This window comes from Malus sylvestris, chromosome 1 (genome assembly GCF_916048215.2).
Source record: "Malus sylvestris chromosome 1, drMalSylv7.2, whole genome shotgun sequence".
Classification (NCBI taxonomy): Eukaryota; Viridiplantae; Streptophyta; class Magnoliopsida; order Rosales; family Rosaceae; genus Malus; species Malus sylvestris.
The window spans coordinates 15,029,302-15,042,495 of NC_062260.1; the positions used below are offsets into that span (position 1 = coordinate 15,029,302).

Sequence of the window (13,194 nt, forward strand, 5' to 3'; positions counted from 1 at the left end):
GTTGTATAGCAGCTGTAGCATTCCCTGTTAAGATAATGTCATCCACGTAAAGTAGTAAAATCACTATCTCAGAACCAACATGCTTCACAAATAGAGACGAATCAGAATAGGTGGAGATGAACCCGAGAGAAGGAAGAAAAGCTGTGAATCTCTCATTCCATGCCCGGGGGGCTTGCTTCAATCCATACAGAGATTTATGTAACTTGCAAACAAAATGAGGATGCACAGGGTCTGCAAAACCAGGAGGTTGTGCCATGTAAACCTCCTCCTGCAGTATGCCATGCAAAAATGCATTCTTGACATCAAGTTGCCGTAGAGACCAATGAAACTGAGCAGCTAAGGCCAGGACAAGCCTTACTGTGGTAGGCTTAACCACTGGACTGAATGTCTCCCCATAGTCTAATCCTTCCTCTTGACTGAAGCCCTTTGCAACTAAGCGAGCTTTATGTCTTGCAATAGAACCATCCGAGTTCTTCTTTATTTTAAAGATCCATTTACAGCCGACTAAGTTTTTCTGAGAGGGCAGAGATACAAGAGACCAAGTACCTTGAGAGTGCAGGGCAGCAATCTCTTCCTTCATAGCAGCCAACCACACAGAGGATTTCATAGCAGTCTTATAAGAAATTGGCTCAATGAGAGACATATCAACATCTCCAGATGGCGCTAAAGAACTGAAAAACACTTTGGGTTTGACTATACCATTTTTACTCCTGGTCTGCATAGGATGCATATTCAATGGTGCAATAGGTAACACCACTTGTAACCGATCGGGGCTGAACTCATGATCCACAGGGAGAGAAGGAGTAGTACTTGATGGAGCAGTAATGGAGGAATAAGAAGGTAAGGAGGAGAATGGAGGTGAAGCAACCATATGTGGAGAATGAACAGCAACACTAGAGTCAGGGGATGGAGGGACAGGTGGAGAGGTTGAGGAAGAAACCGGAGGAAGAGGCACCACCAAAACATTCTGATGGTTAGGAACAGGTGTAAAAGATGAAGGTGAATAAGGGACATGGGCCACACTATTTTGTTTGGACAATTGAAGAAGACTAAGATAAGGATATTCAGTCTCATTAAAGATAACATGTCTGGAGATAAAGAACTTGGCTTTGGACACCTCATAACAAATATAACCCTTATATTGGGAAGCATACCCAGAAAAACACACTTGGTGGTCTTAGCTTGAAGTTTGGAAGTGTTGTAGGGTCTAAGTAAAGGATAGCAAGAACAACCAAAGACACGGAGGTGAGTAATGACAGGATTTTGACCATACAAAACTTGAAAAGGAGATTGATTCTGTAAAACTGGAGTTGGCATCCTATTGATTAAGTAAATTGCTGTTTGACAAGCAAAGGTCCAGAATTGAGAAGGCAGTGTGGCATGTTGTAACAAAGTGACAGTAGTTTCAATGATATGCCTATGTTTCCTCTCAGCTAATCCATTCTGTTCAGGTGTATAGGGACAAGATTTATGATGTACAATACCTTTAGATTTCAGAAAAGTGTAGAGCTTAGTACTAATATATTCACCCCCCCATCAGTTTGTAGTATTTTCACAGAAGTAGAGAATTGAGTGGAGACAAATGCACAAAAGGTAACAAAAACATCAGTGAAATCAGATTTATTGGATAAGGGAAACAACCAACAAAACCGAGTGCACTCATCAATGAGAGTAACATAGTATTTATAGCCATCAATGGATGTACATGGTGCAGGACCCCAAAGGTCACTGTGAACAATTTGAAATGGTATGACAGACTTGACATGAGTGGAAGGAAATGGTAACTGTGTGAATTTGCCCTTGAGACAACTTTGACACATATGAGAGACAACATCCTGATTACATGGAATATTTGCTTGTTTAAGAAGTAAAGAAACTACATTATTGGATGGATGTCCGAACCTAGTATGCCATAGGCTGGAACCAACAAGATGTCCAAGAAAAGCAACATGTGAAGAATGAGAAGGTAGGAAGCTAGTAGAGAGTGAGTGGATAGGATAGAGTCCATTACTGCACGGGCCCTTGTACATGATTCTCCCTGTGACCTTGTCCTGAATCCAGAAGTAAAATGCATCAAAGATTAGCCAGCAATTGTTGTCCAAACACAACTTATAAACTGACAATAAATTATGTGTCAATGTAGGAACATAGAGAATGGAATTTAATGTGATAGGATTTTTAGAAGTGTTAAGAATAGAACTGCCAATGTGAGAAACTCGCAAACCTTCACCATTGGCAGTTTGAACAACTTCATTGCTTGGATATGGAGAAGCTAAGGACAAATTGTTAAGATCAGCTGTCATATGTGTAGTAGCACCGGAATCTGTCAACCAGACTTGTGGTGATTGAGAAGGAGATGCCACAGAGCCCATATGAGAAGATGGTGATGTGGGAGAAAATACAGTATTCATAGCTTGCAGGGAAGAGGGGTGAGAGCCATGCAACACCGGAGGCACATTGTAAGAGTATCCCTGCATTGGAGTACCTGCCCGTTGAGAATACTGAGGTCCCATATAGGAAGGCCCTTTTTCATTGTAAAAACAATACCAAGTTGTATGATTGAACTTGCCACAGATTTGACACTGTTGGCGATCAGAAGACTTATTGTAACAATAAGGAGCAGTGTGACCTTCAGCATTACACAATTGACAAGTCGGCAATAGAGGTGCGGAGGGCGACGAACCAAGAACACCAGAAGTAGGTGTAGGGAAGACATGGGTTTGTGTATGATACATTGGCCGAGGAGTGTAGTATCGCTGACCTTCATTGAACTTGCCCTTCCCTTTGTTCTTGTGAACATACGGCTTGAAACCTCCTGAAACACCATAGGATTGACCCCCAGTATGATGAAAGGAATGACCACCGCCAGAGTTAAATGCCTGATTAGAACCTTTGTGCACAGTGGATGAGTTATTATTGACAACCATCGCAGACAGAAAAGGAACATGAGAATGACTATCAACAATTTCTTCTTCAGCAAGGAGTTGAGTCCGAAACTCTTTCATAGTCATAACACTTTCTCGGCCTCGAACAACCGTGCGGAATGTATTATACTCTGGAGGCAAACCATTAAGAGCCAAAATTATAATGTCTTCATCATCAAGAAACACACTAGCAGCAGACAAATAATCCCTTGCTTCTTTGATCTTCTGTAAATACCGAGTGACCGAATCGGACCCCTTTTTAATGGTTTGAAGATTTGACTTCATCTGAAAAATACTTGTCTTGGAAACAGTAGAAAACTGTTCCTTAAGCCGAGTCCACAACTCCCTAGAACTAGCACTACCAATTGCACATGACATAGCTACTGGGGACAAGGTGGCAGTAACAAGCTGCATAAGTGCCCGATCATGTAATTTCCAAACAGTATATTCATCTGTTTCTAAACCAGAGGAGGAAGTAGCAGAATTAACTCCAGAATCACCAGAATTAGGAGCAAACCGAGCAGGACAGGGTGTTGAACCATCAACAAACCCCATGATTCCATTACTTTCTAGTAACAATTGCATTTGGAAATGCCAATTAAGATAATTCGAATCATCAAGCTTAACATTGATAGATGTTGAAAGAGTAGAAATGAGAGCAGTAATAGGCGACTGAAGGAGTTGTAATTGAGATGCAGACACCATTTATGCAGAAAGAAGATAGAAATCCAAGAGAGGAAATATCACAAACACCTGGTGTGCACACTCTGGAAACACCAATGCAAGAAGAACAAGAAACACCAAGAACCTTAGAAATCACAGAAGGAGAAGAAGAATACCAGAAGGCGTCCAAGCATACAGAAATGAAGCGACGTCAAGGACGAGAAAGAATCACAGAGTGAGAAGATGAGCGGAAGCAGCCGAAGGATCGAAGAAAACAGCAAGAGCGAAAATGGCGATTGATACCATGTAAACTAAGAAGAAGAGAATCACAGATAGTAGTCTTAGAGAGAAGTCAGAGAAAGAGATTTATAGAGAGAGAAAGATATTTCTATTTCTTTTCTTTTTCACCAAGCTATTACACTATAAGAGTATATATACTACACCCTACTTACATTTGCATATTCTTAACAACTATAACTAACTCTCTTCATCTGTTTACAAGTGTCACAATCCTATGTGTACATTATCTCTAACACTTGGAACATATAAGAACAACTCCGGGAAACTTGTGATTCCTACTGGTTTGCTTCCTCCTGAGATACCTGCAAAAGGGGTAAAAAGGGAAATTTCCACTGCTGATGGGATCTTTGAATGGCTCGATAAGCAAAAAACCAGGTCAGTTGTGTTTGTAGGGTTTGCGAGTGAGTGTAAGTTGAGTAATGAGCAAAAATTCAAAAGGGCTCAGATAATTAAGGAACACGGTGCTAAGATATGACCACTCAATAGTCTCGAAAATTATATTTTGGAATGCTACATTTCGGTACAGAGAAGATTTTTTCATGAAAATATGAGTCACACTAGTTTGTCAAAGGTTTTGTTGAGTTGAGAAGAGCTCTGAAACTAGGATCCATTGTGAGGTATCCATTGCTATGTGGTACATGTAGAAACGTTGACACTGACTTTTTCGTTAACACAAGTCTCAACGTTAAACCTTTCGTTTTTACTCTTTGATCCAAGGTTAAACCTCTTATGTGTTGTAAAAAATTATTTGGGGATCATCATTCATTGTATGGGGGTGAGATTGGAATGTTGCGTAAATCGGGTTTCACAAATCTAACCACACATTGTCATGCAATTATGATTGGTTAAGTCTTTTTATAGAAAAGAGAATCAAAACAATTGCAGAATTTTCGTGTAAGATAACCGCAGATTCCGCTAAGAGCAATTCCACCCCTGTGGACTTTGCGCCAGCATCCAGCGCATTTATCCACTCAAATGAACAGTAATAGACTGGAGTGAACAGTAATAGGCCAAGGCATCTCCACCCCTAAAAAAATGCGCTGGCACCCAGCGTATTTATTTGGTGTGTTTTTTTTTTAAGTTTATTTTGGATAAGATTTTTAACCCATTTAAAATAAAGAATAAAAAAATAAAATAGTTTTAATCTCGTCACGCCACGTGTCATTATCTGAACGTACTATTTTGTGAATAGATTTTCGATATTATTTTCAACCAATCCCGACACGCCACGTGTCACTTCCGTGGTACAATAATTTAGCCAAGATTTCGATAATTGAAATGTGGTGTAAAGGTGAAAGATGAGGGTTAGGTATTTATAGGAAAAAAAATAACATTTTTCAATTATTTCTGTAATTTTTTTAAAATTTTCTATATTTTTTAATAATTTTTCTGTATTTTTTAATATTTTTAATGAATTTTAATATAGTTAATTAATCTGGACCGTTGGATTTGAAAAATATTCAAATCCAAGAGCCAGGGACTTGCCACGTGGCCAACGGTCATATTTCTGACCGTTGGGGCCTTTTTTTTTTTTTTTTTTTTTTACTTTTTTGTAAAAAGAACGTGGACCGTTGATTTTGGATCTGACGGTCCATGTTAAAAGTAAAATTTAAATTTTTTTTACCGTTGGAAATCCAACGGCACTGAGGAGGGCCACGTAGCCCTATTCCGGGTTCTCCACAAGTGGGCTGACAAGCGGGCCCCCCCCCGCCTGCAACCCGGTTCCCTACTCGCGCTTCTGCGCGCTTGTGCTGCACGCGCCTTCTAAACAGGCCGGTCTCTGGGTCTGTCCGAAATAGGCTGGCCCGTTGCCCAGCTTGGGCTGTGTCCCAGGCTCTTTCGCGGGCTGGAGCAACTTGACAAGGGGCTGGGCTGTTTTTTGGACTTGGTGTTGGGCAATTTCCACTGGGGTGGAATTGCTCTAAAGGGTACTAATTAAACATGTCTATAAAAAGGAGAGAAGAAGTGCAACTATCATTTCTTAAAGGAGAATAAAGGAAAGAAGGAAAGAAAAAGTGGGGAAAGAGGGGGGCGGCCAACGGTGAAACCTAACCCCATTTGGATTAGAATAATACTATCAAGAACACGTTACTGTATGAAAAAAAAGCACATCAACAACAGAGGTTCTTTTGTAGGGGTGGAAAAAATTCCCAAAAATCCCGAACCGAACCGAAAAAATTCCAATCCCAAACCAAAAATTTTCCAAATTGAAATTCTTGAAATTTTTGGGATGCTATCCCAAACCGATCCCGAAATTTTGATACGGGATTCAGGATTGACTTCTCGATATTTCGGGAATCCCATACCGAACCGAAAATATATATTATTAATTATTATATATATATATTTATACATATATATTATTCTTTTATAATTGATTATGGACTTTATGGTTTGAATTTATTACAGAGAATGGAATATGTTATGAATTATGATATGACATAAGCAATGTTGTTTTATTTATGTCGAAACCAAGAATGTTGGATTAGCTAGTTACTATGCTTGAGTCTCTTTACTGTTTACACCAATAAATGGAGCTTGTTGGCATTGTAAATATGTATTTTACATATGTAGATTACTGGTAAATGGACAACAAAGCAGCACAAGGTAGCAATGCTTGTCAATCAGGTTAAGAGCCTTCAAGCAAAGTTTACAGTTTGCAATCCAATGCTTGTGCCCCGATATGAGATTATATTTGCATTTAAACTAGCAAGAGATGTGAATGAGACTTGCTTGATATGTTTGCACAATCTAACAATTCGTTCAATGAGTTACATGAGCATAATATGTCAAATTTTAGTCCAAAAGCCCAAAAGCCCAAAACCATTTCGGGATTCCCGAAAATTTGATTTGGGATCGGTATTCAAATTGGGATTCTCGAAAAATTTGGTTTGGGAATCGGGACAAGGGTTTCGGTATGGGATCCCATACCGAACCACCTCTATTCTTTTGCATTCAACTTCTAGCAAGTCCAACAGACAATCAGTTATGGTGTTTCTTGATAATTATTTTGTTTTTAATTTTACTTTTTTTTAAATTGAAAATTTCTTGATAATTATTTCGTTTTTAATTTTACTTTTTTTTAAAATTGAAAATTTAAATCTTGTTTGGTAATTACTTTAGTAGTTTTTTAAATTTGGTCTTAAGTTTTCACTTTTTTTGTTTTCAATTTTTTTTTTAAACTGAAAACTTAAAACAGTTACCAAATAAATTTTTAGTTTTCAAAAAAGTGAAAACCGAAATTTGAAATGAAAAGCTGAAAACAGAAAACGAAAAACGGCCTCTAAGAGCAACTCCACCCTTGGAGCCCTCCCCTTGGCAATCCACTATTCAATCCACCTAGTGAACAGTAACTACCCTTAATAAACAGTAATTGCCATTTGCATCTCCACACTTGGAACCCTCCCCCTGGCAATTGATAATAAAATATTAATATTTTTTTCTCACCAAATCCATAAAATATTATTATTTTTCCCTAATTTTGACCGGTCCCCCCTTCTCTCTCTCTCTCTCTTTCTCTCTCTCTCACAGCAGCAGCCATGGAAGCTTCACCAGCTCTGTCGCACATAGGCTTGGCAGGCCTCGCCGTCATGGGGCAAAATCTCACCCTCAACATCGTCGAGAAAGGTTTTCCAATCTCCGTCTACAACCCTCGCGATTTTGTGCTCTCCATCGAACGGCCCAGATCCGTTATTATCCTCGTCAAAGCTGGAGGGGAAGGAAGACGAGGAAGGGAAGGAGGACGCAGAGAACACTGAGTGCATGCACCAATGCCGCACATCAGCCATACGTCACACAGCCCTTAGGCTCTCGAGCTGGCAATCCCCGCCGGGCCTGTCGCTCGGGCCTGACCTGTCCCTCGAGCTCGCATACGCTGGAGCCCCATCCTCCGGCTGTCGGGCCCTTTCTCTTCGCCTGTCCCCCGAGCAACCAGCAACGCTGGAGTTGCTCTAAGGAAATCACATTTTTATTACATTGATATACCATCTGATTGGGTAAGTGATGTGCACATGCCACGGTAATTAATAATTTTATTTCATTGAGTGGCAGTTGTATATGTAACACTTGGCACATTAGATGATACATCAATATGATTTAAATATGTAGTCTTCCTACTATTACATTTTATTTCTTAACTAATTTTGGATAGAACTTTTATAAATTTCTAAAGAAAAAAAAATATTTTTTTTCACTAAAATCAAACTAAGCAGCAAATAAAACACGTTTTAGGTTTTTTTTTCTCTCTTAATGCATAATGTTTATATTACATCCTCACTTGGTGTTAATTACATATAATAATATGAGAGTATAGAGGCGGCATTTTTCCAACTTAAAGTATAACGTCAATAATTAAATACATATATTATAACACAATGAAATTATTAAGAAGCCGTTTGATAAGTATTTCGTTTCCAGTTTTCATTGTTTTGAAAACTGAAAATTAAAATCTTATTTGATAATTACTTTTAATTTTCAGGTTTCAAAAAATACAAACTAAAAAACTAAAAAGTGAAAACTAAAGGAAAATTTAAAAAAAATAAAGGAATGTTGTGACTTGTTTTATTTGAGAGAAAGAGATGGTGCAGTGCGGCATAGACAGAAAATGAGAGACGAAGAACACGCTTGAGAAATTCTGTGTGTTATTCTATATACCTTGTGCCTTTATTTATAGTAAATTAATAACGATTTTTTACCTTGTAAGTAATACAAAAAAGATCTTCTAGTATCCTATATACAATCTACAAATGATTTACAAGATTGCTAGAATTATATTCACAACAAGAAAGTAGTTTTCAGTTTTTATTTGAAAGTAGTAATCGAACTAGATTTCAATTTTTGCATTTTTGAAAATTAAAAAATAAATTAAAATCTAAAATGAAAAGATGATCAAAACCAACACGGGACGTTACTAAGCAATTCAACACGTGTTATGGCCGGAACACCGTACGCGAACACGTGGCCAGCGGTGCAGCATGTCATTTAGTCGAATAAACCGACAATCTCGTTCAGAACTACATTTTAATTCTCTCATTGCAAATTCCATCCCACAGAAAGAATACAATACAATTATGGAAAAAGATGATCATCTTAGCGTTGTGATGCTGCCATGGTCTGCCTTTGGCCACATGATGCCTTTTTTCCAACTTTCAATAGCTTTAGCAAAAGCGAAGGTTCATGTCTCCTTCATATCCACACCAAAAAACATCCAAAGACTCCCCAAAATCTTACCAGATTTACAACCCTTTGTGCAATTAGTCCCCATTCCATTTCCACCGTTGGATCCCGACTTATTGCCGGAAGGAGCTGAGGCCACCGTGGACCTCCCCTTTGAAAACACTGACAACTTGAAGATTGCATACGACCTCCTGCAAACACCCATCAAGCAGTTCATTGGGGATCGATTGCCTGATTGGATCATAACCGACTTTGTTGCTCATTGGGTTGCAGATATTGGCAAAGAGTACGGCGTTCCACTTGTCTATTTTTCTGTTTTCTCTGCTGCTTCAAGGATCGTTTATAGTCCAGCTGAAAATCTCTACGGTTGTAATACAACTGATGTTCTGCCATCGCCGGAAAGCCTTACTTCGCCACCGGATTTGCTTACTTCTCAGTCAACTGTCGCGTTCCGAGAGCACGAGGCGGTCCATATACACGCAGGCTTTTATGGAGTGAACGAGTCCGGGATAAGTGATGCCGAAAGAAAAGCCAAGATTCTATCAGCTTGTCAAGTTCACGCCATTCGGAGCTGCGATGAGTTTGAAGGAGAGTACTTGGAGGCGTACAAGAACAACTGTAGGAAGCTTGTGATTCCCACAGGTTTGCTTCCTCCTGAGATACCTGCTAAAGGGGTAGAAAGGGAGATTTCCAGTGACGATGGGATCTTTGAATGGCTCGATAAGCAAAAAACCAGGTCAGTTGTGTTTGTAGGGTTTGGGAGTGAGTGTAAGTTGAGTAAAGCGCAAGTCTTTGAGATAGCTCATGGGCTAGAGCTATCAGAACTCCCTTTTCTTTGGGCACTCAGAAAACCCAATTGGGCATCCAGTGAAGCTGATGCTCTGCCTCTCGGGTTTGTTGACCGTATATCAGATAAGGGGCTTGTTTGCTTCTTATGGGTGCCCCAAATGGAAATCTTGGCACACCCATCAGTTGGGGGTTCTTTATTTCACTCTGGATGGGGATCAATAATTGAGACTCTGCAATTTGGGCATGTTCTTGTTGTGCTACCATTCATTATTGATCAGCCTCTCAATGCAAGGCTTTTGGAGGAGAAGGGTATGGCTGTCGAAGTGAAACGACTCGGAGATGGGTCGTTTAGTAGAGATGACATAGCCAAAACACTGCGGCATGCGATGGTGGAAGAGGAAGGAGAGCCGTTGAGATCCAATGCTAGGAAAGCTGCAACTGTTTTTGGAGATCACAAGCTGCACCAAGACCACTACATTGGCCAGTTTGTCAACTTTCTCAAAAACAACACTACAGAAAGGTCATCCTGTTCTTAGATATCCCAATTATATTAGCTAATAATTTAGAATGGCGCCAAAAATTTCACAGCATTGGAGATGCTGGATTAATTTTGGATATGAATTACTTAATTAACCTGTGTGTTTCTATAAGCTTTCAAGTCATTTTTGTGGTGGTCAATATAAGCTGGACTAATTTTATGATGCTTGTCTTGTCAGTTATATTCTAAAATCACAAGAACAACAAGACATTAGGATCACAAATTCAATTAGCCGAACTACAATAAACAAATTACATTCAATTTATCTGTAGAAGAGAAATTAGCACATGTATAAGAATGTTTTCTACTCTCTCCATTATATATTCTTTGTTGGAAGCTAACCAGCTCCTGGAGTCGGGGAGTCGAAGGCAGCAAGATACTCTCGAGCAAAAGGATGTCATCTGCATCGAAGAAGAAGAAAGAAAATGAAGGGTTCTAGTCTCCAACGGCTAGTTTTGTTTTTAAATGTTTGTGTAAGTGTGTGAGTGACAAGTGTACACTCCAGATTAAATCATTTAACCCCAAAATGAAGGGTTAGGATGTAATCTGGAGTAGTAAGGCTTAATGGTTGTTAAAGCCTCTTGTCAATCACCTTTTGTAGAAGTATGGGTGATGGAAATGCACCATACTCTTGTGTAAAAATCACTCTACTTATTCAATTAAGTCTGCTGCATTATTTGCATAGTAGAAACCAATCTCCAAGTTCCTTTCTTTTTCAATTTCTCTACTATCCTACCCAAGAAACCGATTCAAACACTCAATCAAAAACATAAAACAAACAAACTTTATCATGGCCTCATAGCTTTGTTATTGATCTTACAACTTTCGGGGCGTAATCTGTGCAAGATAAGATCTTTGGGAGCACCAATGTAGTGTCTTCTATAACAATAATCAACAAACAATTCTGGAAATGAAAGGATCCAGCAGTAGCAGTGAGCTAAAAGCTCCAGTCTTTGATGGGGAGAATTATGATTTTTGGAGAATAAGAATGACAACCATTTTCAAATCCTATGATCTATGGGATATGGTTCAACATGGGTATGAACTACCTAAGATGGAGATCGATGCTCTAGAGGAGGATCTCACAGAAACACAACTCAAAACACTGAAGCAGAATCGGATGGAGGATGCTAGAGCACTTGGAATCATTCAAGGTGCTGTCTCAGACACCATTTTTCCGAGGATAGCAAATGAAGAGACTGCAAAGGGAGCTTGGGAAGTTTTACAGCAAGAATACAGAGGAGACACCAAAGTTAGAAAGGTAAAACTTCAGTCCCTTAGAAGAGATTTTGAGTATACAAGAATGAGGGAAAATGAGCTGTTAAAAGACTACTTCACTAGGCTGTTTGATGTTGTAAACAAGATGAAAACATATGGTGAGGAACTGCCTAATGAAAGAATTGTCCAAAAACTGTTGATTAGTTTGACTAAACCCTATGATTCAATAGTGAGTGTTATAGAAGAAACCAAAGACACTGAAACTCTCAGTGTACAAGAGGTGATGGCATCCTTAAGAGCTTTTGATCAAAGGCTCGAGAGGCATGCTGACTCTGCACCTGAGAAAGCCTTTCAAACACTCAATGTTGGATCTAGTAGTCAAGCCAGTGCAAGCAATCAGAAACCACAGTGGAAGGGCAAAAGCAAGAAATGGGAAGGAAAAGGGTATCACAACTCAAGACCTAACCAAGGCAGCAACACCAATGTAGGTCCAAGAACCAAGCAGCAATGTAAGCACTGTGATAAATTCCACCTTGGAGAGTGTTGGTTCAAGGACAAGCCTAGATGCCACAAATGCAACAGGTTTGGGCACATTATGAAGGACTGCAGATCAAAGAATGTGCAACAAGTAAACTGTGCAAATCAAGTGGAAGAAGAAGCAAATGTGTTCTGTGCTTTCAATGCAAAAATGGAGAGAAACAATGAAGTGTGGTACATTGACAGTGGCTGCAGCAACCACATGACTGCACATGAGTCTTTACTTATTGACATCGACACAAACTTCACTGGAAAAGTGAAAATGGGTGATGGAAACATTGTCAAAGCCACTGGAAGAGGAACTCTGGTTATCAACACCAAGAAAGGAAGAAGATGTATAAGGGAGGTGATGCTAGTGCCTAGATTGGATGAGAATCTACTTAGTGTGGGTCAAATGATGGAGCATGGCTATTTCCTACTCTTTGGGGGAACTGTGGTTGAGATCTATGATGACAGATCCCTATCAAACTTGGTGACCAAAGTGGAAGTGAAAAACAGAAGCTTTCCACTTGTACTGAAGTACTTAGAAGAAATGGCAAAGAAAGCAAGTGTGACAAGTTCTATGAAACTATGGCACAAGAGACTTGGTCATTTAAACATGACAAGCTTACAAAATCTACAAAAGGATGAATTGGTGCAAGGTATACCAAAAATGGATCAATGCAATGAAATCTGTGAAGGGTGTGTGTTTGGCAAGCATCACAGAGATTCATTTGAAGCTGGAAAGGCTTGGAGGGCAACAAAGCCACTCGAATTGATTCACTCAGATGTGTGTGGACCAATGAGAACAACAACAATCAGTGGAAACAGGTATTTCCTAACCTTCATTGATGATTATTCACGGATGTGTTGGGTGTATTTCATGAGGTTCAAGTCTGAGGTATTCACAATATTCAAGAAGTTTAAGGCAATGGTGGAATTGCAAAGTGGATACCAAATCAAAAGACTAAGAAGTGATAGGGGTGGTGAGTACACCTCACATGAGTTCAATGTATTCTGTGAAGATGTAGGGTTGGAGAAGCAACTCACTGTGGCATATTCACCACAACA

General features: G+C 39.4%; 2 protein-coding genes across 3 annotated transcripts in view; both read left to right on the forward strand.

Moving 5' to 3' along the window:
- The window catches only part of LOC126618689 (uncharacterized), an 86,751-nt gene extending 74,280 nt beyond the window's left edge, over window positions 1–12,471 (forward strand). The window contains exon 2 of the mRNA XM_050286834.1: window positions 12,008–12,471. The gene's annotated coding sequence lies outside the window, so the exon portion shown is untranslated. The remainder of the gene's footprint in view (window positions 1–12,007) is intronic.
- Window positions 8,918–13,194, forward strand: part of LOC126618569 (soyasaponin III rhamnosyltransferase-like) — a 41,288-nt gene continuing 37,011 nt past the window's right edge. Inside the window, exon 1 of one of the 2 annotated variants that reach the window (XM_050286687.1) lies at window positions 8,918–10,309. In XM_050286687.1, the coding sequence (XP_050142644.1) occupies window positions 8,957–10,309 (1,353 nt within the window). In that variant the 5' untranslated portion in view covers window positions 8,918–8,956. Of the gene's footprint in view, window positions 10,553–13,194 lie in introns of those variants that run through there. The other variant, XM_050286678.1, reaches the window with a different exon arrangement.